This window comes from Petromyzon marinus, chromosome 6, assembly GCF_048934315.1.
Source record: "Petromyzon marinus isolate PM22_M1 ecotype Great Lakes invasive population chromosome 6, UKy_Petmar_22M1.pri1.0, whole genome shotgun sequence".
Classification (NCBI taxonomy): Eukaryota; Metazoa; Chordata; class Hyperoartia; order Petromyzontiformes; family Petromyzontidae; genus Petromyzon; species Petromyzon marinus.
In genome coordinates, this window is record NC_133672.1 from 17,394,161 (window position 1) to 17,419,352 (window position 25,192).

Sequence of the window (25,192 nt, forward strand, 5' to 3'; positions counted from 1 at the left end):
CCTCCGATTAGCACGGTTGGCTGTGCACGGTGCGAAAGAAGTTCAACGTACAACCTGGATTTGAACTCGCAATTTTCTGATCACGTGCCCCTGACACACGTGGCTTGTTTGACGTTGTGGTAAAACGTTGTGGCGCCTACGAGTATAAATTGTTCACACGAACCCACTGTATACAACACGTTAAAGGTGATATATTGCAAATAATGCACATGCAGACAAAATTCGGTTTATTATAAAGTGGGCATTTATTATTTCAGACATTTCATACATTATTCATAAAAACACTAATATTGGCGGTACAAACTATCTTTCAGGCCACAGAACAAGTTTGGCAGCTTTCAACAATGCAGTAAAAAATACCGTATGATTTCTTCAATGAACCATATATGTGAAATGATTACTGTACTGGGTGCATCCTGATTGTTTTCTGTTTTTTTAACTGAAAGCACGCGCAATGTGCGCGTTCTTGTTTTCCATTTAAATCTCACTTCTCAGAAATAGTCGTGAGCGTTCTTGTTGAAAATGGGATGTTTTCATATGTACAAATCAAAGATTTACCCATTGATGTTCTCGTGTAAACAGGTTTCAAATTAACAATGGACGAATTGGGTAAAACAAGGATACATTTGATAATGTGATTTGTGTGGAATGTACTTTTTCCATCTGCTAACATTTTTCGGGGGAAATATATTTAATGAAAACATTTCAGTGGGGAATTTAACTGACTACATGATCCAATTAATTATTTCACATAAGCATAGTAGCCTTTAAAAGTTGGTGAAATGCCAATATATTTTTCCTACTGAAATACTTATTCAATCCAACCTTGGTGAGGTCACCTCCATTACTCATCACCCTCAATACTCACCACCTCCCTGCTCCTGTTCAGCTGATTTCCCTTAAAAGTTATGACTTTTATGTGCCTCCATATTTCTCTTTTAATGGGCATAAAGTTAACGCCATCCAGAATAAGCGACAAACTAATTTGGGGGGGGGGGGGGGGGGTGAACATGGCATCCAAACATGACATGTAAAAAGACCCGACAGATTCACATTAAAATATGGAAATCGGTGATCGGGAAAGAATCGTCGCTAACAGAGCTCATCGGTCATTTTCTCTTGAAACAAACCCCCCCCCCCGATGGTTCAGCCCCCTGGGCTGTGTGGTTCGTCCCACACCCGATCAGAATGAATGGGTAATTTAAGAAATAAATACTTATTTACAATCATACAGATTTCCTTTTTCATTCCTGAAGCAGCACAATACTACCAACTGGAGAGTCGTCAGAATCATACACAATTGACATTGACATGAAAATAAATAATTTAATTCATACATAACAAAACGTTATCTACAGTGGACTCAATCTTTCAGTTCTGAAACCTGAATATGATTCCCAGGTGAGCTGGATGTTTTGTGTAAAAAAAATTTTGCTAAGAAATTTGCCGCACATTGCTGGTTACAGTCAACTCTTTGGACACGCATTGGTCTTGCAAACTTGACAAAATGTCAACGTAACAAAAAATGCAAGTATAAAATGATTTCTTAAATAGTCCGTATATGTATTTTTTTCCATTAATTTCAAGCGTATAAAGATAACATTGCAAGTTTGACATAACATCTTATATTTCTACTCTACAGTTATCAAAATGCAACAACATCCATTATTAACACCTCAAGCATCCAACATCTTAAGCATTTCACCGAGGTACTGTATACTTTGGAAGTTTAATCAACAGATGGCATCAGTCATACATTGAGAATAATGTGTAACAATTGCTTGATCTTCTTGGTTCTTTCGGTAAAGTCATGTAGAAGGGAAACAATCAAATAATAAAAATATAAAACAATAAAATATTGTTTCATATCATTATCTATTATTTTATTGTTTCCCTTCTACGTGACTTTACCGAAAGAACCAAGAATATGAATCCCTGCAGTCATGAAAGCTTTAAATCAAAAATTGCTTAATCACCACTGCTATATGTTAGAGGGGAGTCCACTGCCGTATCTGAAGTTGAAATATTAAGTTGCTGTGTTGAGTCCCCTATAACATCGTTACATTTCTTGCACTTTAGCTTTGCTTCGGATGAAGCTGTGTCACTTGGAATGAGTGATTCCTGGTGAGTTCTACATTTGTGTGAAGGTATACAAAAGTATAACCCAAACGTTACATTGAATACACCCTCCATTAATGTGTGGTTATGTTTCAGCCAATCACTCGCTGAATATTGATCGAAGCGTTTGTAAGGTAGCTTTGGGGAAAATATCTGGTACAATGGCTGGTACCTTTGTCTCGTTCGGGTTTTCATCTAAGAATCTGTAAACAGAGGGGAATAGAGTGCATTGTCACCGGCGTGGAAATATTAAACGTTGACGTGCAATATTTGTAGTTCATTTTCAAAATGAAGGTGTAAAAAATTAACTCATAGAAGCCTCACCTTTGCAGCCGTACTTCAGGTCTGAAAAGTAAATCATCTCCTGGGAGAACACAAAGAGCCCGAGCCGACCACCCGCAAACGTCTTGTCATAGATGGGTCCCGAGTCAGCCAACACCTGCTTTCCCTCGTGCATCACAACCCTGCAATAAAAGCAGATGAGAACGGCGCAGGTTATGAAATCGACCGTGAGCCACTTTGCGAACGAACAAACTCAGAAGGAATGATGTAGTTTGTGTAACGCAGTGGTCTGGATATTGCATTTTAGGGGTGAGTCATGACGCACGTTGCGACGCCTCCGGTTGTTTCGTCCACTCGGATGTTTGGCTGGACAATGCGGCATTTGTAACGACGTGGAAAAAGAAAAAATATAGCGTCTGCAGTGGTCTGGGGCACAAGGCACTCGAGGTGTTGTGTTACCGTCGGCAGAATTTTTTTTTTTTACATTTTCACCGCAGTCCATAGCAATTTCTTCAAATGAAACAGTCCGATGAAAAGTGCCGTGTCATTTATATTTCATTGTAGCTGCCTCAGATGCAGTTTTATTATATCCGTCTCTCATTTATAAATCACTCGTCTCTGAACAAATCACGCCAGTTATGAGTACACTGGTAGCGGCCAGTGGAAAGTTTCTTACATTCCAAGAGAGTTTTCCTGCACCGTGTCACTTCACTTCAACTCTCGCCTGCAGTGTGCCCATTTGCCCTCTGCTATCTGCTTTAGGCGACTGCTGCTTCACCACAGGCACAGGGCCATACTTACCGAGGGCTGCAACCCCCCGGGGCCTCGGATTTTAAGCCCCCCCAACACTGCCTTACCCCCAAAATATTTGCTGCTTTGTAATTGTTGAAACACAATCCTGGAGCACGGCGATATAGGTAATGTTGTTTTTAAATAACAGCATCGTGCCAATGATTTTTAGTATGCCTGACACAATTTTCTGGCTTCCACCACCTCAAAGTAAATCTGTTGTTATTCTAAAACAACATCAGGCATACGACGAAGAAGACTGCAAGTTACATGCAGAAATTAAAATAGTTTTTTTAGCTTTAACGTTGACATAGCTTTACAATTTGGACAATACATTCAAAAGCAAGTACTGAAGTAACCAAGGTAAATAACAGTGCTTGACAATAGACATTGGAGGTGGTAATGTACTGTATGTTGAACTTCTTTCGCACCGTGCATAGCCAACCGTGCTAATCGGAGGTGTGGGGGAAGGGAAACACACTAAACATAAAAAAAACGGTTCTAATGAAATTCGTTTTCAATCGAGATGATGTACAAGTGGATAGCTCCAGTGGCTTCCTAATGTCGGAAGGAAGAGCGTTCCAAACGGCCGGAGAAGCGCATTTGGCAAGCGTGCGATGCAGTGACCGTCTTCGTTCGATGGTTAGCCAAAAGCCGCTGTGAGGATGATCGGAGTTCACGTGATGAAGCATGTTCCTTGACGAGATCAGCGAGGTATTGTGGTTCATTTGTGGCAAGCACTTTGTGTGTAATGAGTGCGTTTGCAGTGAGTGGTAAAACAGTTAAGAGAGGGCCCAAAATCAAAGAACAGCCTCGGGCCCCCATCAAACTGAACTGAACCCCGGCACCCAGAGACTGGTTGTGTGGGTTACATGACCCAACAACGCAGCACACACCCTCTCACACACTCGGTGCCTCGGCTGCGGCAGTTACTGTCACCGTACAAGCTGCTGCGTAAGAAAGTTAATGAAGAACGCATTCCCAAAAAATAGGGAGCAATAAACATGACTGCGACCGCAAGAACGAAGGCAGGGATTTTAATAAAAACACGCTCGGACACGCTTAGCAGGACTCATGCGAGCTGGAACACCTGGGCACCTGAGCTGCATCTCTGTTTCGTTGTGTGTTAAATTCACATTGTATTTTTCCCACACTTTCTCCGTCATGCTTTTAACCCACATTTTATATCGAAGTGTACGGACTTCGGCTCAGACTGCAATTAACCAGATGCCTTCTGAAGCGAAAGCTTCACGAGCGATGTGAGTGAGTACCTGATAAAGCCAGTCTTGGGTCTGTGGACAAGATGCCACCTGTAGGCTGTGAAGTCTTTCCAGCCGATCACCTTAGGGTCGTGCCACAGAGTGCGCACCTACAGCAGCAGCAGCACGCCATGTTAGCATTGCGCATCAAACACCGACCACTAGTTTTCACTCGGAAGATTTCCATAAAACATGTTCTCATTTAGATATGTTCTAAGGCTATTTTAGGGAGAGTGCGGAACGCCAAACATTGGTGGCGAGTGACATGAACGGGTCCTGCCTTCCAACTCGCAATGATTGGCATGGCCTTGGGAAGTTTGTTATAGGAATGGAATTGTAAAATCTTAGTCCAATGTATAGAGAACATTTTTTTACATGACAGACACGGAGCGGTCTGCGCAAAGATTACGTTACCTAAACTAACGCAATAAACAGAAGTAATTTTTAATGATAACAAACCGGGACGTTTTGTACATTTGTATTCATGAATTGGGAAAATCGTATCCACGTTTCTTCAATGTTATTGTGTGGTTACCAGTGTCTGAGTGTGCGTCACCGAACATAGGCGACAGTTTAGAAATTATTTGTGAAAATGCTTGTGATACAAAGAGGTCTTACTGTTTTAAACACATCGGACATTTAATTCCAACTATTTTACATTTGCCCAGCTAAATTCCAGAGCGGTGCATTTTGGTGTGAGGTGGTGTACTGCAGCAAGATGTGGCTGTATGTGATGTGACAGCTCTTAGCTAAAAGGAATGCATTTTCATGCTGATAGTAAGTGTTCGTGTGTAAGTGATATTTATTGAACAGTAAGTGTATGTGTGTAAGTGATATTTATGGGATAGTAAATGTACGTGTCGCACCTCTGATTAGCACGGTTGGCTACGTACGGTGTGAAAGAAGTTCAACATGTGTGCATACATGTGTGCAGGTGACGTTAATTGGATTGGAGTTAAAAGTGCACGATGGTATGAGCTGGAATGTGTGATGGGGTAGTTTGAAAATACAGCGTGTTCGTGAAGGAATCATCTTTCTATTAACTCGTTAAAAGTCGCACAGCAGTTTAAGCTGGGTCGATAAAACTACCATCCCTCTAGACCTCCACGTCTCCGCGCACAGGGGTGGCGACGAGGGCCCTCGCGAAATTTGAGATGTTCGCTGACACTCTACCTGTTGTTATGTGTGGCCAAAGGCCCGAAGACCGCTCAAGCTTTTAGGTTTAAAAAAAATAAGTCAGCAAAAGTTGTAATCTCACCGTTCAAAACGCTCTCTGCAGTTCCTTAATAATGATACCTCTTTGAACGCCCTGTACAATACATGGATTTTATACAGTGCATTCATGTATTTCACTCCAGGCTAAGCAACATTTGGTTGTATCAGAGTCATGTTGTGGCTTTTGTAATATTTTCTCACTCACCCATCCTCGCACCCTCTGCTTAAGTAGAAAATTACCCCCGCCCCCCAAACGAATACACTCTCTTACAGGGAGAGTCACTAGCCCAGAGGACACAACCTCGCACACTGAACCCCTTCGAATGTACTCTCTCCTGCAACAAACGGGCGTCCAATCAAATCCAATTAAAATAAAAAAAGAGACTTGCGTCGTTGCGAGGTTTTCGGCTGTACCCATCGCGGCGTTACCTGTCCAGGGGTGTCCCCCGTGTGCCAGAGCGCGTTGCGAAGGTTCTCGCTCGGTCCCGTGGACGAGTTGACGACCTTGATCTGCAGGCCGGCGTAGCCGTGCGCCACCGTCGGCTTGTTCTGCCAGTACGTCTGCGTCACCTGTTTCCACATGACGACGTAGAAGCGGCCGCTCGACTGGTAGCCGAACACGAAGCCCGCGTAGTCGTCGTCGAGCTCGGTGTTCACAAATAAAGTGCCGCTGAAGTCTACGCCGTTGAACTCGTCGTACCCTGGAGGGGGGGGGGGGGGGGGGTGGCAACGGTAAGGCTTTGTTCACCACAAAGTACGTTTGGAACTTCGAGGTAAAGGCGCAGCCCCGCGGTCGTCTGCGCACGCCACTGCTGGTGGAAGAGTCTCTACCGGAAGGAGCTCTGGAGAGCCCCAATTCCCCTTCCACGCTGGCCAGTTGTCTTGGACGAGGTAGGAGTACCCATACTTCACCTCTCCGTATAAACACGACCTGCCGTCCAACTGTGATGTGCCCATGCATATTGCCAGCAGATCCAACCAGTGACCTCTGGATTGCGAGTTCAGATTGCGCATCCTGGCTATAAGTTCACAAATTCACGAAAGATATAAGTTCGTATCTTTAAAAAAAACTTTACTAACTAAATAGGTAGTATCATTAGAAATATATATTTTTTCATAATTACGACACGAATAAAAGTTTTTGAATGGTTGACGCAGCACGGATGACGTAAACAACGCAGCAAAGATCAACAAGAGACTTATTTATATTCTTAGCTCTTTCGGTAAAGTCACGTTGAAGGGAAACAATAAAATAATAAAATATATATAAAACAATAAAAAATTCTCACGACGTTTCGACCATAACACAAACGGTCGTCGTTTCTTGCCGTTGGTTTTTCACACCTGATGACGACCGTTTGTGTTATGGTCGAAACGTCGTGAGAATGTTTTATTGTTTTATATATATTTTATTATTTTATTGTTTCCCTTCAACGTGACTTTACCAAAAGAGCTAAGAATATGAATTACTGCAGTCACCAAAGCTTTAAAACAAGAGACCTGTTTCTTACTCCGAGGTGCGATATTGGGGAATGAATGAAGGCGATCGTGATCAACTCACCGATGGCCATCCCTGGGTCGCTGTTGACCGTCTGCACGAGCTCCTTGCCCTGGTGGCGCACCGCCCAGTTCGGGTCGATCTGAGCTGTGCCCTTGGGGTCGAGAGGAACCACCTGGAACTTTCGCAGGTCTGTCTGGAAAATAGCCGCATTCTCGGGGCAGTTGTCCTCAATGTCCGGTATTCCGTCGTTGTCAAAGTCATATTTGCAGGCGTCGCCTCGCCCATCACCTGTAAATGAACATACAGCAAATACCATTACAACACCGCTGCATAGCTTCAAACGAACCCCAACACGGAGGGGTACATGGTACGCGTTGTTCATGAAGAAGAGGTGGTTAATCCTGTGGATTTTATCTCTCTCGTACATCTTTATGAGCAATAAATGTTAAACAAATTCCTTTTTTGTGACTTCATGGAACAAAGCGGGATCTCCTGCTTTGGAGCGCTGTTAGCGTCGTATCGTACATCACGCACGGCGTTTTACGGCAGGTAATGATTCGATAAATCATGGGAGACTCATCGCGTGTTGCCCGATTTCTAGCAGGCAGAGATGGCTCTTTCTCCCCCCCCCCCTGTGTGTGTGTGTGTGTCTGCTCGCACTCTACACCAGTGTTCATTTCGTGAACAAAATTAGGGAGGAACATATTTGGCAATGGGTTTTTCTTTTAGTCAAAGTCAGCGATGACTATGATTGGATGCCAGTTAAAAGGGTAAAACCTATTACTATATCTTGTTACTGGCAAAGGAGGTCTCATAATGGATGAAAATCATCAAGCGTAATGATCACGACGGCTTCCCACCAAAGCGTGCAGTTTAACGAGTGTGGATGAAGATGCAAAGTAAGAGAATCTAGTAACGTTATTGAGAGACCGCAGTGCATTTAGGAAGACCATAAAAGGTGTTTGTCTCTATGTTAATATAAAAAAGATTGAGTTAGTTCACCGATTGGCTGAGCTGATTGTTTTGAGAGGAGGGGAACTTGCACAACTCTTCACACCAACATTTACTAGCGGAGAACGGGCTACATTCTTGACTGCTTTCGTCTACTGCACTAATACAACGACTACATAACACTCTCAGGGTAAGATCTGACGAAAACATTCACAGGTTGTTGTTGACCAGACTTGGACTATGACTGAAATATGAAATGCTGACTAATTTATCACTGCTCCGCACCACACGCAGTACGGGGAGGATGTCACCAGCGAGCCCCGGGACTCCCTAAGGTCCATAACATCACCGACAGGAGAGAGCTCTCCGCTATTATTACAACGATTTGTATTAAATTTTATATTTATTGAGATTAAACTTGGGAGCCTGATCTCCATTAAAGTTATATCATCCATAAACTTGATTCATTTCGAATATCTCTTGTGAAGATGAATGCCACGGAATGAAAAGGCATGGCATATTCGACATCAGTTATGAGAGTCCTAATGCTGTGTGTGGTCAGTGTGCAGCCCAGGGTATCTTGTAAAAGACCTTCAGGGTACAAGCACTCTTTTTATGAGTACAGTACTTTATTATTTTGACAGGTACACATTTCATCAAAAATTTAAATGCAATTGTTTGCAGATTTGCATAGCCGAGTGGTAGACAGGGAATTACTAAGCACTTCTGATGTGAGGGAATTAACTTAAAATATATAGCAAGGAGCATGTAGCCTGTCGCCTGTAATTATGTGCGTTTTATGTCCACTACAAGTATGTGCGAGTACTTGTTTACACGCACAAGTGTGCTTGTGTGTGTGTCTGTGTCACTGTGGGAGGCAGTGGTGCAGTGGCTAGTGCCCTGCGCTACAAACCCAGCTAGCTGCTTTCGATTCCCGATCATCAGTGACAATATCTGAACCGGTCCTGGGCCTCCACTAGGTTATCTCTACCTTAAATAAGTACCTGGTATGATGTGTAAACATCGGAACGGGGGAGGCAAAGGTTGCCTGACGTGCTGCTGGCAAAGCCATCCCCTTCGCGCAATGTGCCGGCCTTCATAGGTACTCGCTAATAGCACTTGCCCCAACAGCCAAGTAAGCCTATATGGGGGATCTTTGTCTTTGTGTGTCTACGTGCGTGCTGTACCATCAGAGTCGAGTTGGTCAGGGTTTGGCACGAGTCGACAGTTGTCCTTGTCGTCGGGAATTCCATCGTTGTCATCATCCCAGTCACAAGCGTCACCTTTGCCATCTTTGTCATGGTCAGCCTGATTCGAGTTTGGTACATAGGGGCAGTTGTCCAAATTGTTCTGATGGCCATCCTCATCAATGTCCTGATTGTTATCACACTTATCTCCAATGAGGTCAGAGTCTGTGTCCATCTATAAAAAAAAACAGAAAAATGAAGCACGCAGAAGTGTTATCCGTGAACAATATTGCGCCAGTGCTAGGGCCAACTATCCAGTTGTCCCATGCACCATTGTAATGTGCTGCAGGCACAAAGCTGGCCTATAAACACATTAAATCATCTGCCACTTCCCTGCTACATTTGCGCAGAAGACAGGAGCAAAATATTAATCTATAATACAGGTTTCTGTGGGTTAGATCATGGAGATATAAATGTGTCGTTAAACCCGCCACCACCCGGCACAGACAATTAGTAAGGTTTGTCATGTAAACAGAACATGTCAATTCGTTTCTAGTACATTGAAAAGTAAATCCACAACATTTACAATCCGAGAAAAACGTTTCGCCAGTAATTACAACTAGCATCAGCAATTGGCATGTTCTGTTCATGTGACAAACCTTATTAATTAGCTGTGTCGGGGTGGTGGCGGGTTTAACGACACATTTATATATTTACACGATCTAACCCAAAAAAACCTGCATTATGGAAAAGCATCAGCAAAATTAATCATTGGGATTAACATTTTTTTTTATGGTGCGCCTCAAAATTCATTACAAAAACACATAGGGAACAACTAAACATTTTCAGGGTAAGCATTCGAGGGAAAAAAATATCGACAGCAAGCTGTGAAACATATGATGGAGAGAAGTGTGAAAGCAACCTTTGCATAGTGAGGTGCACTGCCAGTTGACATTCACCGTGAAAGGGCGAGTTTTTACTGTGATTTGTGACATTATGTGAATACGGTACTGTGCAATACGAACAAAATGGGATGAAAGTGTCAGGAATTCGTAATGCATATAATTAACTAACCCAGTGCCTATGTTCATAACATGACAGTTGATCAGTTTACCCCCCCCCCCCCCATTATAATGACAAGGCCTACCAGAGGCCAAGAGATCTCATGAGGCACGTAGGGGGAAGAACCCTCACCTGCTCTGGGTTGTGCTCCAGCGGACAATTGTCGCACATGTCGCCAACGCCATCCTTGTCCGTGTCCTTCTGGTCCACGTTATAAATATAAGGACAGTTGTCTTGTTCATTTAGAATACCTGGGCAACGAAGACAAAAAGTTAATGCCCTCGGGTGTTATTGTTTACTTCACCTTGACATTAAGCATCGATCAAAACAGCCACCGCATGAATGCATTCTGTTATTTGATATCCAACTGTAGCACGATTTCCATGTTGTTGAAATGCATGCATGATGGCCCATTCCTTTTTTTTAGCAAATCTCATTCTCGTGAATTACATGTTTGTCTCTGTCAGACATTGTTGGTGCTGTGGGTGAAAGCAGGTACTTATTGCCTGTAAACACAAATGACAGTTTTAAAAGTGGGTTAATTGATAAACTTGAATAAACATTCAGATATCATCCAGGAGTGGATTGAAAAAGGGCTGCATCTCCATCGTCAGTATTGCCCATCGGCCATCATCCCTCTATGTGATTTACGGGGAAGGATAAAATCCAAATTACAGAAATACAATACATGTAATAAAGCAGAAAAACTATCAGTGTATAATGCCCTTCGTGATAAAGTAGTGGTGCAGTGGTTATCAGACGGCATTATGAGTTGATTTCCCTGCAAAAGCAAACATCAATGGCCAGTGATATCAGAACCGGTCCGCGTATCCCCCCCCCAACTGAACATCAACTCACACTCCCCAGCATGGCACGTTATGGGGAGCCCTTTGTCCAGTGCCGGATTTGACAAAGGGCTGTAATGTATTGTTGTATTAATGAACTTGCTTATTATTTTGCATTGGTATAGGCGCCTTTCAATTGGCAAAGAACCTGACCTATGACGACCTAACTGTACAAGATGTGTGGTTGTGATCGGTGGCAAATTACAACGGTGGGCTTGAGGTCAATCTGCCAAAAATCCGAGGCATGGGAGCCTTGATAAAATAAACACTTGACCGGTCTCAGTGCTGCTTAAACGATGGGCAACCTCCATAGCATTAAAAAGGGAAAAAAGAGTTGTTTTTTTAATTACGTGTGTATATGAATAGACAAGCTCAAATCAGGCGACTACTTATCTCTACTGGTGGCCCTAGAAAGCATCAGACTTTTCACATTTCTATGGCAGGGTTCAGTTCTTCCACATGAAGACCATTGTTTGCTTGCCACAAAGTGGGTACAATTTACTGGCCGCAGACGGTTGACGGACGGGCTGCGATAACCCCCGACTCGCAATTGACCTCAACATTCCGATTCTGAGCTGCCGCGCTCCAATTGCAGGGCTTGCCGACATCATGTTTATTTTTTTGTTAGAGGTGACTTAATAACTTGGAGAGACTTGTGTGAGAAGTATTTACTGTGAGTGGGATTGGTTCCAGCTGTACGAGAGCAGAAATGGGGGTAAAAGGGACGGAGGGCAAATTACAATGAAACAAAAAGGATCTCAGTACACTCCAGTTTATTTTACCAAATTCAGCTGGCTGTGGTTTGCTTAATCCTGTACTTTAGTTGCATTGTGTTTATTCGTCACACGGATCGCGTCACCGCATGAATATGTGACCTTGCGCTAACCCCTAATAATAGAGCCATGCTTAAATTAAAGTTTCGTTACGATCACTCTGTTAAACGGCTTTGCAGCAGTAACCTGTGCAAAAGGAAAGTTTTGGTATAAATGACACAATACTATTTGCATAACTGAAAAAAGGAAATACAAATATCATTACATTGTACTCTTCTGACACCGTAGGCACCAACTAATTTGAATAATCTCCATGCATGGGAATATCATCATCTAAATCAAATGTGTGTGGCCAAGGATAAAATATCCAAAACCTTTAATGCAGCCAAAAGAGAAATATTAGGCTATTACTGCATTATGCGGGGCGGGGGGAGGGGGGGCTGAACCCCTAAAAATATCTTTGCAACCCAAACAACCGTGTAAATATTGAGCAGCACAGACCAATTGCTGACCTTTAAACAAATGAAGACGGAAAAACAGTTAGGAGAATATTTTACGTGCACTCTGAACGATGAGTGCACTTCACGTTGCCTGTGATGTGGATGCAAGACGATGTATCCTGGATGTGGACATTGCTAGATTTTCGCCGGCGCAAAAGCGAGACGTAGTGAGTGATGCTTGCTGTCAGTCGCCGGTATACAGCGCACATGTGGATGCTGTCAGACGCAGTATCAAACGTTGTTGCCAGACATTAAAAAAAAACGACTGGTAAAAAATATAATGTGTCCATGGATAACAAGTCACGCAAATAATTAATTAAGATGACCAAACTGTCGAAAGTAATATGACTTATGGCTGGGATATGTTTCAGACTTACAATCAGCTACAAAAAACCCTGTAAAACTGGGAAGCAATACGTTTTTTGGAGCACTGCACAAGCCACTATCTGGAATTGTAATTTGTTAGAAATTCTGATTATTATTATAGCCAAATGAAAAATACATGATGTTAACAAAATAAAAATATACGGTTGTTGGAAAAGCACAGTCATTTCTATTGTTCAACAAAAGGAGCTGTGAGTTCTTGTTGGGTCACGGTAGTTGTGCAATGAATCCACGGTGTTATTCGAGATCTCCTCAAGGAGTTTTGAGCTGTGGTTTAGACTTTCAAAGTGAAGAATGCCTTCCCGGAAAGGTCATGTGCACGTGTGGACAACATGACGTTATCGCGCCGTGCACAACATGCCAACTGCTCCGATCGACTCGGCTTCGTTTTGAGAAAACGTCTCGGTCAGGAGGGGAAAAGCACAAACACGCAACTGTTTTGGGAAGGCCCGCAACTCCAGGAAGGTGTGCAAGCGTTTGCTTACTTCCCTCATGCGTGCGCTTGCACGGTGTTTTAATAAACGAAAATTGACCGCATGAAGCCTTTCGAGTTATCTGGATGTTTTAAGGCTGTGGTTATGAATTAAAGACAGACCGTGTGATCTGAGTAATCCCGTTATTTTGAGTATAACAGGATATACACACACATATATAACAGGAGCAGGGATTTATTGTATGGTGGTGAATTGGAAATTACTCTCCAAGGTAAAAACGTGCGCGTGTGTGTGTGTGTGTGCACGCATCAGCCAGTCGTCTCAGTCAGTCGACCCGTGGCATCTGGGTCTGCCCCGTGACCTCCTGCCAGCGGGCGTTCGACACTTCACGTGGCCTCAAGGTGCACATAGCCTGGCACAAGCGTCGTGGTGACGTCACCGCCACTTAGTGGCGAATGGCGGTTGTTGTTGTTGCACGCATTCAATGGAGTGGTTGTACGCGTGGTACTCTCTCTCGGCTTGTAGCCATAAAGTTGGATCGTTCTTATGCTTAACAGTTAATTTAAGATGATAGTTTAAAAAATCCAATGATTTCCAAAGCCTTGAAAGACCGAGGATTGTCGTATCAATAAATTGACGGTATAAAATGATCAATTTATGTTAACATTAAGAGCAGTTGAGTGCTAATTGAGAGATAACTTCATAACGTTATCCACAAATTGTGGATTCTTTTTTACAGGTCACACCAGTGCAGGGGCGGTCCGTCCATATAGGATAGGCGAACAAGGCGGTCGCCTAGGCTCCAAGTTAAGTGGGGCGCCAAATTCGAGGAAAAAATAAAAAAACGAAAATGTCATGATTTCAATTCCCATGCGCGTACAGAGGGAATATCGATTAAAATTCATTTCTCAACATTTCTGAGAATGTATTGGTTGGACAGACGGACGGATGGACGAACAAACCGAATAGTGATGCCTCTGTTGAAAGATAAAATACGCTTAAAAAAGATTAAGCGGAAAATAGTGGGCAAAATGTTCCTCAATTTACCAAAAACCTCAGCCCAGATCGGCCCTTGGGGTTTGAGGGTGGGGACGCCGATTGCGTGATTCGCCTAGGGGGCGCAAGTTGCTGGCAGCAGCTAATCAAGGGCCGCCCCTGCACGAGTAATATATCAATCTATGAATTACTCTTGGCTATTACATATATACGTATCTTGATAGACTTTGCAAGCACAAGACCGTACCGGTATGAATTTAGCACCAGATGGAAGATAATAACACCCAGTTGGTTGTACTCATGACTTTTTAAGAAATGGCCATTTCAAATCCTCTCATATATAAATACGCCTTTTAAAAAGAGAGAACAATTTTTATTTTAATATATCTGTTGACATAAAACATGTGCTTTACATGCTATATGCATGATCATATAGTTACAATAGTGCTGCATGCACCAGAATAAAAGAAATATGAAGTTAAAACAACACAGACGTCAATAGCATTGTGGTCTTAAAAATGTCATATTTAATCGTTGATGTTTCAGGCAATGGCTCTTCTTCATAGCCACATAGAGAGGCCAGAGATGTAGAATTTATTGAAACTGAAAAAAATGTACTTTTGATTGTCTATAGCAATTGAGACAACAACTCCTCATCCAAGAGTTGTTTTTGTTCCCACGTGCATTTGTAAAATCGAGGTTTTTCAATCTTAGCTCATAAAACCGAAACGTTACGACATCAGGGGGAAATGGCACGGCGCGGCGCACGAACGATTCCACTCCCTGGTGGGTTTGCAGGCCTGGCCTCGCACTTCTCCACTATTGCCCACTACGATAGCACCATGACGAATGCTCACGGCATAAATAACCCCCACATTTTCCTATGAATGAATTCAGGAGTGAGTATTTAAAGAAAGTAAAAAAAAAATCACGTGGGAAAAGTATACAAGACCAATAAATAGCAAAGCCACAACTATCAAATAAATTATGACAATTGAGACAAACAGTACTGAAAATTTTACACCGTTATCTTTCTAACTTTTCACGTGACACTATCAATGTCTTGCCAATAAATATTGAGTACTAATAATGTTAACGTGATTTAAAAAAAAAACATATATCACTAATTATTTTACCATATCAATACTTAAAATACCCATGGCTTGCAGTCCTGCATTTCAAATCTGGGCTGGGAGAGAGCTGTAAGAGGCTGTGAATTGTGCTTCACCGCTTTCCAGAGCTCACTCGTAGTGATAAAAACAAGTTTAAGAGAACAATCCCCCCCCCGCTCCAACCCCTAGCGAGTGCTCCAAATTTCCAGTCCAGTTTTTTTCTTCAAGATTTTAATTTGTAGGTCAATTCTTAACACACCTGGTGTGTTTAAGATTATACATATCCATAACTAAACAATTCAGGCTTGAGGCATTCAAATGAGAAGTTATATCATCCTACCGTCCTGTATTCTATGGATTAGAAGGCCACACTTGTTTCCCCGTGTAATTTAAAGCAAAAAGTTGGGGTTGCATCTTATAGTCCAGAAGGTATGTGTGTGTGTGTGTTGTTGGCCAGATTTGTATAATTTTATTCACACTGGGCATAGGTTTTAGGGTGTATTTTTGTTTGTTTCTGAAGCGTTCTATAATATAACGAACGTGCTCATAATTGTTTTAGTAGTGGAATAAATGTCCCATATTTTGGTTCTATGTAGCTGTGTTTTTACTTCTGAATGATTGTACAGTATAACATATTCGGAATTAATAACCTATGTCACAGATGCTGAATGACTGGGTTAATGCATGCCATTCAATCTAGCCATGTTTTTAATGGACTAGAAACAAGTAGATTTTTTTACCAAGGGACTTACGGGATCACTGAATAATACGTTATTTTTACTCGCCGATTGAAATACAGGCAGACAGGTGGTTTAGGGGTCACCGAGCATATGTCAGACCGAATATTCTCGAACACTGTATGGCACAAAATTACCTAAATGCCTGGAAGAAGCTAATTGTGTCCCAGAAATAGCTGCATCACTGCCATCTCCTAGTCAACTTACTGCTTTAAAAACGTGTGCCACTAAACTAAAGTTAATGGCAGCGTTGCAATCAGGTACATCAGCGGCTGAATGCGAATGCTTCCGTATCAATTACTGCTTGAGGAACACACGCACTCTGAAGACTAAAGATGGGCGATGCTGCACCGGCAGTGGCACACAAGCACAACAACAAGGATGCATCTGTAGGGGTGTTATAAAGGAACACACACATTTGTCACAGCCGTTAGGATGCCACGGGACAAACGCGTCGGTTAGCACCCTGGGGGGCTGTGGGTTTTGGATCCCTCAGAGCCCCGCCCCTCGGGGCCAATTCGTATAAAAGTCGGAAGAGCCAGAGAGCTCGAGGCAGTGTTGGGGAGCCGAAGAGTGAAGAGCCAGTGAAGACAGAAGACCGCCTCGATAGACCCTGGAACTACTCGGACCCGCTATGTTATTCTCAGGGCCGGGCCGAGCAAGCCAGTGGTGCAGCCCCAGAGCTCTCAGAGCCGATGTCCTTCTGTCTGGCTGGGTGTCGTGACCTGCGCCGAAGCTGGGCCAGGTCAGATAGCCTCCCCTAGCGCCTGTAGCGGAGCACCTGGGAGCATGAATAGTCAGGCAGATAGCCTCGGGGTGTATCCCAGTCCAGTACGGGTGAAGGCGCCGTTACCCCTTCTCAGTGCTACTCTGTTGAAGTCTAATCAATAGTGCTGCCTCAACTACACCGTCTCTGTCGTGCGTGAACCCACTACACATCTGTCAATGCTTTGATGCGAATGTTACAGCAGCGTTCAGACGATAAACATTGATAATCCCATGAAGCAAGGAGTTGACTGAGCCATATATGATTGGGTCGGCAATGCCTTCAATCATCATGAAACATAACACGTGGTAGGTGACAGCATGATAGTAGTTGAACATTGCTTCATGCATAACATCTGTCCCATTATCCATAATGCTTGACTAAAGTGGCCACCTCGATGGTCCAAAAGACCGGGTCATATTATGTAAATAAAATATCTCACAATACCAGAAGAAGGGAGAACTACATGAAAATGCATTGTGCTAAGTGGCATATTAATACCCCAATGTACAAAAAAAAAACACTTTCAATGTCCCGGTGAAACTTGGAGATTGTCCAAGGCAGCTGCCTCAACAAGAGGATGATCCTGGGAAAACCCAGGACAAGTGTCAACCGCATACTTGACAGCTGAATGGGTAAAATGGAACTGCGTGTTTTACCGTCTCCATCGATGTCCACAGAGCAGGCGTCCCCCTCCCCATTCCCGTCCGTGTCGATCTGCCCCGGGTTGTGGTTGTACGGGCAGTTGTCACAGCGGTCTCCCACGTCATCGCGGTCGTAGTCGTACTGCCTCGGGTTGAACTGCAGTCGGCAGTTGTCCTGTACAGAGACGCCACTGAATATTAATCAACTGTGCTGTTATTACCATGGCAGGGACGTTGCCACGGAGTCACGCTTAGCGCACCGGGACCTGCAACCCAGAGGTTCCATTTGATCTCCTTGCTCGGCAGTGGAAACAAATGGTCAAGATATACTGCTGTCTACCCAGCAGTATAATCTGGTAGAGCACAGTTAGTCGAGCGGAAGGTTAATTGTGTTGGGGCAAAGTGTGGGATGCTCTCACCTCTTCCAAGACGTCTGACCGGCGTGGAAGAGTAGGCCAAATACCCTCTAGAGGGGCTCTCTAGAGCTCCTTCCATTGGAAGCCCTTTTGCCAGTAATGCTGCATCTTTCACCGGTTCATTTTAATGGAACGCTACATTCATATTTGAATAATAATAATTGAGAAGAGAACGTGTCAAAATAAAATGACAGCACTTAACATGAATGACGATCACGATGATGTAACAACACAACCAACAGAATGAAGGAGGAAAATCAAAACAAGAGAAATATAGAAATTACACCAAAAAAAATCACACATTAGGGGTACCCCAACAAGCACATGAATACTGCAAGGAATATGTGGAAAATGCAGACAAAATAGACACTCGAGAGACGTAAATAAACGGAAAGGAAGCAGGGTGAGAGAAGTGAAGATGGAGGAGAATGTGGCAAACAGAAACGGACGATGTTGTTGCAGCATCAACCGCAGTCTGTTTCGACATTCCACCACTCAGCACTTAGGGAGTCAGTTCCATTTTAAATGGATTTGGTTCCACTCTGCGGCACTGGATACTCACGACAACATCACGGGTTTCATGTTTTCATACCTAACCTAGTAGGTTTGCTGACCCTCTGTAACAAAAGTGATAGCGATAAAGGTGCAGCCCTGCATCTCCTTGCTTACATCACTGCTCGCGAAAGGGCCTCCACCAGAGGCAGCTATAGAGAGTCCCTCTAGATGACACTTGGCCTACTCTTCCAAGCTGGCCAGATGTCTTGAAAGAGGTGTGATTACCCACACTTTACCCCACCGCACACGACCTACCAAATCATTAACTGCGGTAGGACCCAGCTATGCTATTGGTCGGAGAGAGGTAGGGGGGTGGTTTTGTGTCGGAAACTTGTCCCATTGTTTTAACTGCCACGTCAGGAGGTCAAACGTAAAGGATAACCTCTAGATTTAAAGTCTGGTGTACTAACCATTCCACCATGGTAGCGCCCCTAGCATAAGTCTGGTATACAGGAGGTCGTCGGTTCGATCCCGACTCTGACACCTGTGCATTTGGAGTTTGCTTGTTTCCCCCGTGGTCGCGTTGATTTTTTTTTCTTCGGGTCCTCCGATTTTTCCCTCCAGATTTAGAAACAGGCGTTTACAGCATTTGGCTGCTGCTGTACATTTCCACGTGATAATCCACTTCGTTGAGCTATCATTTGTGGCCAGGTCGCTTCTGAAAAAGAGCTGTATAGCTCAGTGGGCCTTACCTGCTAAAATAGAAATCGTTTATAATTTATTTAATTTTCCAAAAAATCCTCTCCGAATGTCAACATTGCTATTCAGGAGACAGAGATGTTGGGCCATTTCTATACTGTGCATATCAGCATGCGGTATGAAGCTGTGCTACCCAGACGTAACCTGTACATCCATAAAATAGGTCAGCAACTGAATTGCTGCACTTCCATCATATTTACGATACAACTGTACTTATTATGTAGTTTCACAACGAATAACCATTCGAGTATTTTAAATGATAATCATTATTATAGTCGGTAAAAAAACATGTGTACAGCAATCCTCTAGAGTGAATAAAATAAATACCGTTTTTTTTAATTAAACAGTGGTCACAGTGTGGAGAGACTGGCAACCCCTAATGGGAAAGTGGAATTTCGAGAACTGGCTCAGGGCCACCATGGGGCTTGAGAGTCACCTAATTACTTATTGGGGTGGGTGCCAACAAATGATGACACTCATTCTGCTTCGACTCTATTCACCAAATTGTTATGTGTCGGGGTGGAGAGTAACGGTCGGCGATATATTTCTTTCGAGTTGTATTTCGATGATTACATGAAATTATGCCGATTGATTATTAATTGGTTTATGCGTTGAGTTGGGCACAGGGGCCGTCCATAAATGACGTCACGCGATTTTGGACGATTTTAACCCCCCCCCCCTCGTCACATGGCGTCACAAAAAGTCAGACCCCCCCCTCAAATATGACGTCACAAAGCTCTGCCCCCCTCCCCCAAAAAAAATAAAACATGCTTCAAAGCGCTTTAAACTATTGTCATTGTAGTGCGTATGGTGGGGTGTTTCAGCGCCACTAGTTTTCCAAATGAGGTCGTCCGGGTTAGGCCGCGTGTTGAGCATTTTGTCTCTCAAGCTTGAAGATGGCCGCCGCCGTAGCAGCGGCAAGGGCCGGAGAGAAGAAACTTCTCAACACGAGGCCCAATCCGGAAGGCCATTCTTGGATGAGAAACAAGAATTTGAGAAATCCTAATCATCACTGAATTGGAAAATATTAATAGAGTACAGCAGGACTTGGCGCGAGCAAGGATGACTATCAACAGACTGGCCTAAGGAAAGAATGCATCCAGAGATTGGAAATGCATCAAGGCAAAGGAAACGAGTAGACCGAGTGCTGATATCAATAAAATGTTGGCGTGAGATAAATAACACCTGCACAGACCTATTGGCAGTGGCAAAAGTGTGGATGGCTTCATCCGTTATTGGACCGGAAAAGGCTATTGATGATATCCATCATAGTAGGTGCAATGACAGAATGAGGACAACATACCATTTTATGAATGCACTACAACGTTGGATATCCAACTACTTGGGGACTGTGGTATATTGATGGCTATGTGAAAAAGGTCAGAATTGTGAACATCTATATAATATGACAGAAGATAAAAAAAGTGTTGACTGTTTTAACCACGGGAAAATGCTTTACATTACTTTACATGTAAGAAAATGTATGCGATATTAAGAACACATCTATAGATAATGACATTAACAGCCATACACAAAAACTGCACTGGGTATTGGCAGTTCATTTGTCAGGGTGGATATGTGACAATCGCATATGTGGTGTTGCAATGCATGTAACGCTTCCACAGCATTTCCTGGGAAGAAAAGAAGACACGCTAAAGGTTTTTTTTTTCTATTATGTGTAGAGACGGTTGATGACACAATTGCTACTGATCATTGGTGGCAACACAGAGGACGTGGTCCAAATCCAACCTGGTAGCTAACAGGTGTTAATATGTTGATGATTTTAATTTCCAAATTGATTAAATGGCCTGCGAATGTCTGTCTCGTGCGACGTTAATGCAGCATTTTCTATAAAAGGTCATACACTTTAGGCATCTGTCGTGGCATATCTGTGCAAGCCCTATCTTGTTCCACGCTGCAAAATGTGCGGTGTGTTTTTCCGAATCACCATAGCAGCACAAAATTAATTGCAAAATAAGCGACTTACCCTGTCATCGAGAATTCCATCGTTGTCATCGTCATCGTCACAGGCGTCACCCATGTTGTCCTTGTCATAGTCCTCCTGACCCGAGTTAGGCAGGTGTGGGCAATTGTCCTTTGAAAAGAAAACACAGTAACATTATTATTATAATTCGTAAGTAATGTTGTCAGAATTTACATGTGCGCGGTAACCGAGGCGCTTTGCAAATAATTAACAACTGTATTTGTGAATGTAACGGTGGAGGTGAGGTGAATGAAATAGACGAGAGGCAGCAATGGGGGCGAATCTGTGATGATGCGCGAATTCCATGAAAGCGAAATCGATGACAGTAAATGATGATGAATGGATTGAACGAATGACGAATGAGTGATCGCCATATAATGAGAATATGAAGAGGGAACAGTAACAGTGGTGGTGGTTATGAGGGGGAGATTAAAGTGGGGTCATGGCATGCGCTCGGGAAAATAAGCGAGTTTTGAGTAAGGGGCGGAAACTAGTTTTTAATTATGATGAATAGCTTAAATTAACCCAACCAATATATTCAATGTCAAGTTTTGCATGACTGACCAATGAACACACCGAGATAGATAGTCAGAGTTGTCGCTGACATTCCTAATTTAGTTTTTTCCAGTTTTTTATGAAAACAGACATAACCAAAGCAGATATTTGAACAACGCATAGTTTCCGTGATGCTTTTATATGTATTTTTTTATGCGCACGCTCTTCATTTATGGGTCAAAGCGGCTTGCAACGTGAAGGTCAACTTCACTTCTAAATTTATCCGGGGGTTGATCAAATGAGTGCCGAACTAATTTTTGCAAAGCCAGCTGTGTGATTGTCGCTGTGGATGAACTTGTCCCACCGCGCGTCAGGGGCATTTCCACTGCTGGCTCAGGACTGTGGAGAGGAGAGCAATGGCAGCCTTTCCTCGACGGAGCAAAAACTACTGACAATTTATTGTGTGTGCATGCTTCCGTGTGTGTGTGTCAAATCTTTGCTTGTCACAACTCGTTGCCTGGTTTGTCGGTGCAACTCAGGGATGGGTTTACGAGATGGCATCACGAGAGACTCAGACAGACACCGTACGCCCTGGCTGGCCCTGCCTCGAGATTCGCTGCCATCTGTGCAAGAAACGTGAGCTCTGCCTATTTTTTTTTTCTATCACGGTTGGGTGAATCCAGAAAACGGCTACTGGTGAAAACTTGATGCCATGACATTCGTGTCTCAAAGTTATTAAGCAAAAGGTCTCATTCATGTTGGAAAAAGGGTAGTGTTCACCAATGTACGTTATGGATGGCCAAGTCGCTGCTATTTCTTGCCGATTTGGCTCCATTCCCACTGAAAATAAGCAGCTTCATCCAGTGCACGAACCAGGCAGTAAATATGTATTGCTTTAGGATCCCTTTGTTTTGCCTAATTGCACCAACATTTGCATTTTAGTTTTCCAACTGCAGATGAAGTGCAATCTTGTTTTGATACCATTCCTTCGGTGGATAAGACGATTAATAACAAGTACATATTTAAACGCTTAACTGTATTCAAAAGACTGGGACAAACAAAAAACCTAATTTAGAGTAATTTTGTATGTAAGCAAGCGCCATCATAACAAACACAATGCAGTAATACGAGTTTAAAAAATTTAGTTGAACAAAACATAATGAGACCCAGATGTGGTGGTGAATTTGTATTCGTCATTTAGGCAAAGAAGGCCATGAAAAATCACATCTGGCGGGACTGTGTGCGTGGCTGTGGCAGTTCAGTCGCCGCGGCGTGTTTGCCTGCTGCTCCCTTCTCTCCCTCCAGCCCTGCCAGTTTGGCGCAGAGCACCCCCACGCCTCCCATCGCAGCCCGCCCACATCCCCACCTCCTCTCAGGAATGCATTAACCTTACTGGCGGCATGGGTCAAGCGCATTAATCTGCCAGTCCCGTGCGCTCTCTACCCTCGTGCATTCCTTCAGGTAGCCTCTCCCACCATTGCTGTCTGGATTTTGACAGCCGCTCAGACATGGCATGGCAAAAATAACGTTTCCAGTCTTCACCCCCCCCCCTCCCGCCCTGCTCCCCATGCACCCTGTAAAAACTTCCTGCACTCACTCTGAAAATGTAAACCACCAAAAAAAATTCTATAGATCTATGAACAATATGGAGCAGACTGCGAGAAGTCGACTTTCCCTGTAAGCGCAAAAAAATGGGCCGAGCCCTTGAACTTGTGAGAAAAAAACCTGATCTTATTGGCACTTGCATCTAACACTGGTCTTGTTAACTGCTTTTATTAAAATATATATTTATTAATTAGGAAATTTGAGAAGTAGTGGAGAGAAAACAAATTCGACATATGTGTGATATTGCAGCTCTGAATATTTTTCCATTTCACAAAATACAGTATCCCCGAAAGGTTTTACTACAATAAAATGGCTTGACAAAAAATGATTCTCTTCTTACACCTTACCAAGGTAAAAAGATCCTGTCACACATCCGAAACTAATTACAATGACTCAAAAATAGAATCCTTCCACCATTTTAAGGCGAGGGATCACTTGCAGTGATGATGCAATTGGCAACAGCCTTCTATGTTAAATGTCTTTGTTTTGTGGACTTACCAATGTAAAAGCGGGGGACATATAATGGACACAGTTAGTCAAAAACCTTGAGCTTTAGCATCCAGACATTGGGAATGGCACGAGACAGTGCCTCCAAACAGACCAGTTTACTGTATATAATAATTATCGTTTTAATCTCCATAAGACGCGTACATTATTGCTTGCAGATAATTCATCCTGTTTGTTTCTAAGTTCGAAAATAGTTTGACTTAAACATATTTCGAACGGCCATATTCTGCTACCTATTTCACCATTAAGCAATGTAAAACAATACAAAACTACTTTAAAAAGCAAGTTATATTCCCTGACAAATACTGCGCTATATTTCATGTCACACCCAGCTACTAGACTAACTAGAGCGATGCCACACTGATGAGATCCTTGGCAGTCCCTACCAGGGGGTGGCTGGCTGAGAAGCCCTGAAGTTGTTAGCTACTTATGATGCTATATATATAGGTGTCAGAGCTTTCAGCAACTACAAACTACCTTTTTATTTTGTGATAATAAACTTTGCTGAACGAGCATTGACGTGAGTTATCGCACAGCATGTACATAGCTACAATTTTCACTCTTAGTTTTGCTTTGTTGGTGCTTTCATCTGTATTCTTTTTCGCAGACACTTTCTATTTAGATTTTGAGATGTTTTCACGTTGTTATTTTCCCCCCGTTATCAATATAAACATCTTAAAAATATTTAGAATGGAAATTTAATTTAAGATCAGGACTGGGACTCAAAACGGGTGCAGGTGATGCAATGTTGCCAGGCAGGATCCCAGGGATGGAAAGTGCCCTCTAGTGGCACGTCTACTCACGCCTGGGTAGTAGTAGGTGCTCAAAATGGGAACACTCCTAGGAAAGCCAGGACACGTGGCAACTCCGAGTTACATGCCTGAAAGTGTGAGCACGGCGGCTGTACAGGGAGCCTTAAAGATCAAAACATTAGGGTCAGGAGGCCCGCACGTCTCAACTCGCGGTGGCCCAAAGCTGAACTCCGTGCAGCTCTACCCATTGGTCATGGAGGCCCTCCTCCACACGTGCCCCCGATCTGTACTGTGTCAGCGTGCACCAAGGCCTCAAAATTCCTTCATCTTCTACCGCAGGAGATGAACCAATTATGGATGGATGAAGACAAACATAACTTGTTTTTAGAACAAACACAATTTAAACTTCAGCTTTGTGGTTGTTTTTTTTTTGCATCAGCATGATGAAGTTTGTATTTGAGTCTAACCAAATTCCAAGAATGTACATGTTCATTGATGGCTCTAGCACAAGGTTTGCGGTTGAAGGATGGGTGGGTTTGCCAGACTCGTCTTCAGGGAATTGTGAAAGCCAAATATTTCATTTAGTCTGAATGAAACAGTAGCTTAAAAGATACAATTCCTGCT

At 43.2% G+C, this 25,192-nt stretch overlaps 1 protein-coding gene across 3 annotated transcripts in view; it reads right to left on the minus strand.

Annotated features, from left to right (window-relative positions):
- Positions 1-221: 221 nt before the first annotated feature.
- LOC116939369 (thrombospondin-1-like) overlaps positions 222-25,192 on the minus strand; it is a 50,365-nt gene continuing 25,394 nt past the window's right edge. For 2 of the 3 annotated variants that reach the window (XM_032947622.2, XM_032947621.2), the window contains exons 14-21: positions 21,213-21,320; positions 17,571-17,730; positions 10,497-10,615; positions 9,303-9,537; positions 7,225-7,452; positions 6,093-6,364; positions 4,461-4,558; positions 2,408-2,582 (exon numbers count right to left, since the gene is read on the minus strand). In XM_032947622.2, the coding sequence (XP_032803513.2) occupies positions 2,423-2,582; positions 4,461-4,558; positions 6,093-6,364; positions 7,225-7,452; positions 9,303-9,537; positions 10,497-10,615; positions 17,571-17,730; positions 21,213-21,320 (1,380 nt within the window). In that variant the 3' untranslated portion in view covers positions 2,408-2,422. Of the gene's footprint in view, positions 2,322-2,407; positions 2,583-4,460; positions 4,559-6,092; positions 6,365-7,224; positions 7,453-9,302; positions 9,538-10,496; positions 10,616-17,570; positions 17,731-21,212; positions 21,321-25,192 lie in introns of those variants that run through there. The other variant, XM_032947623.2, reaches the window with a different exon arrangement.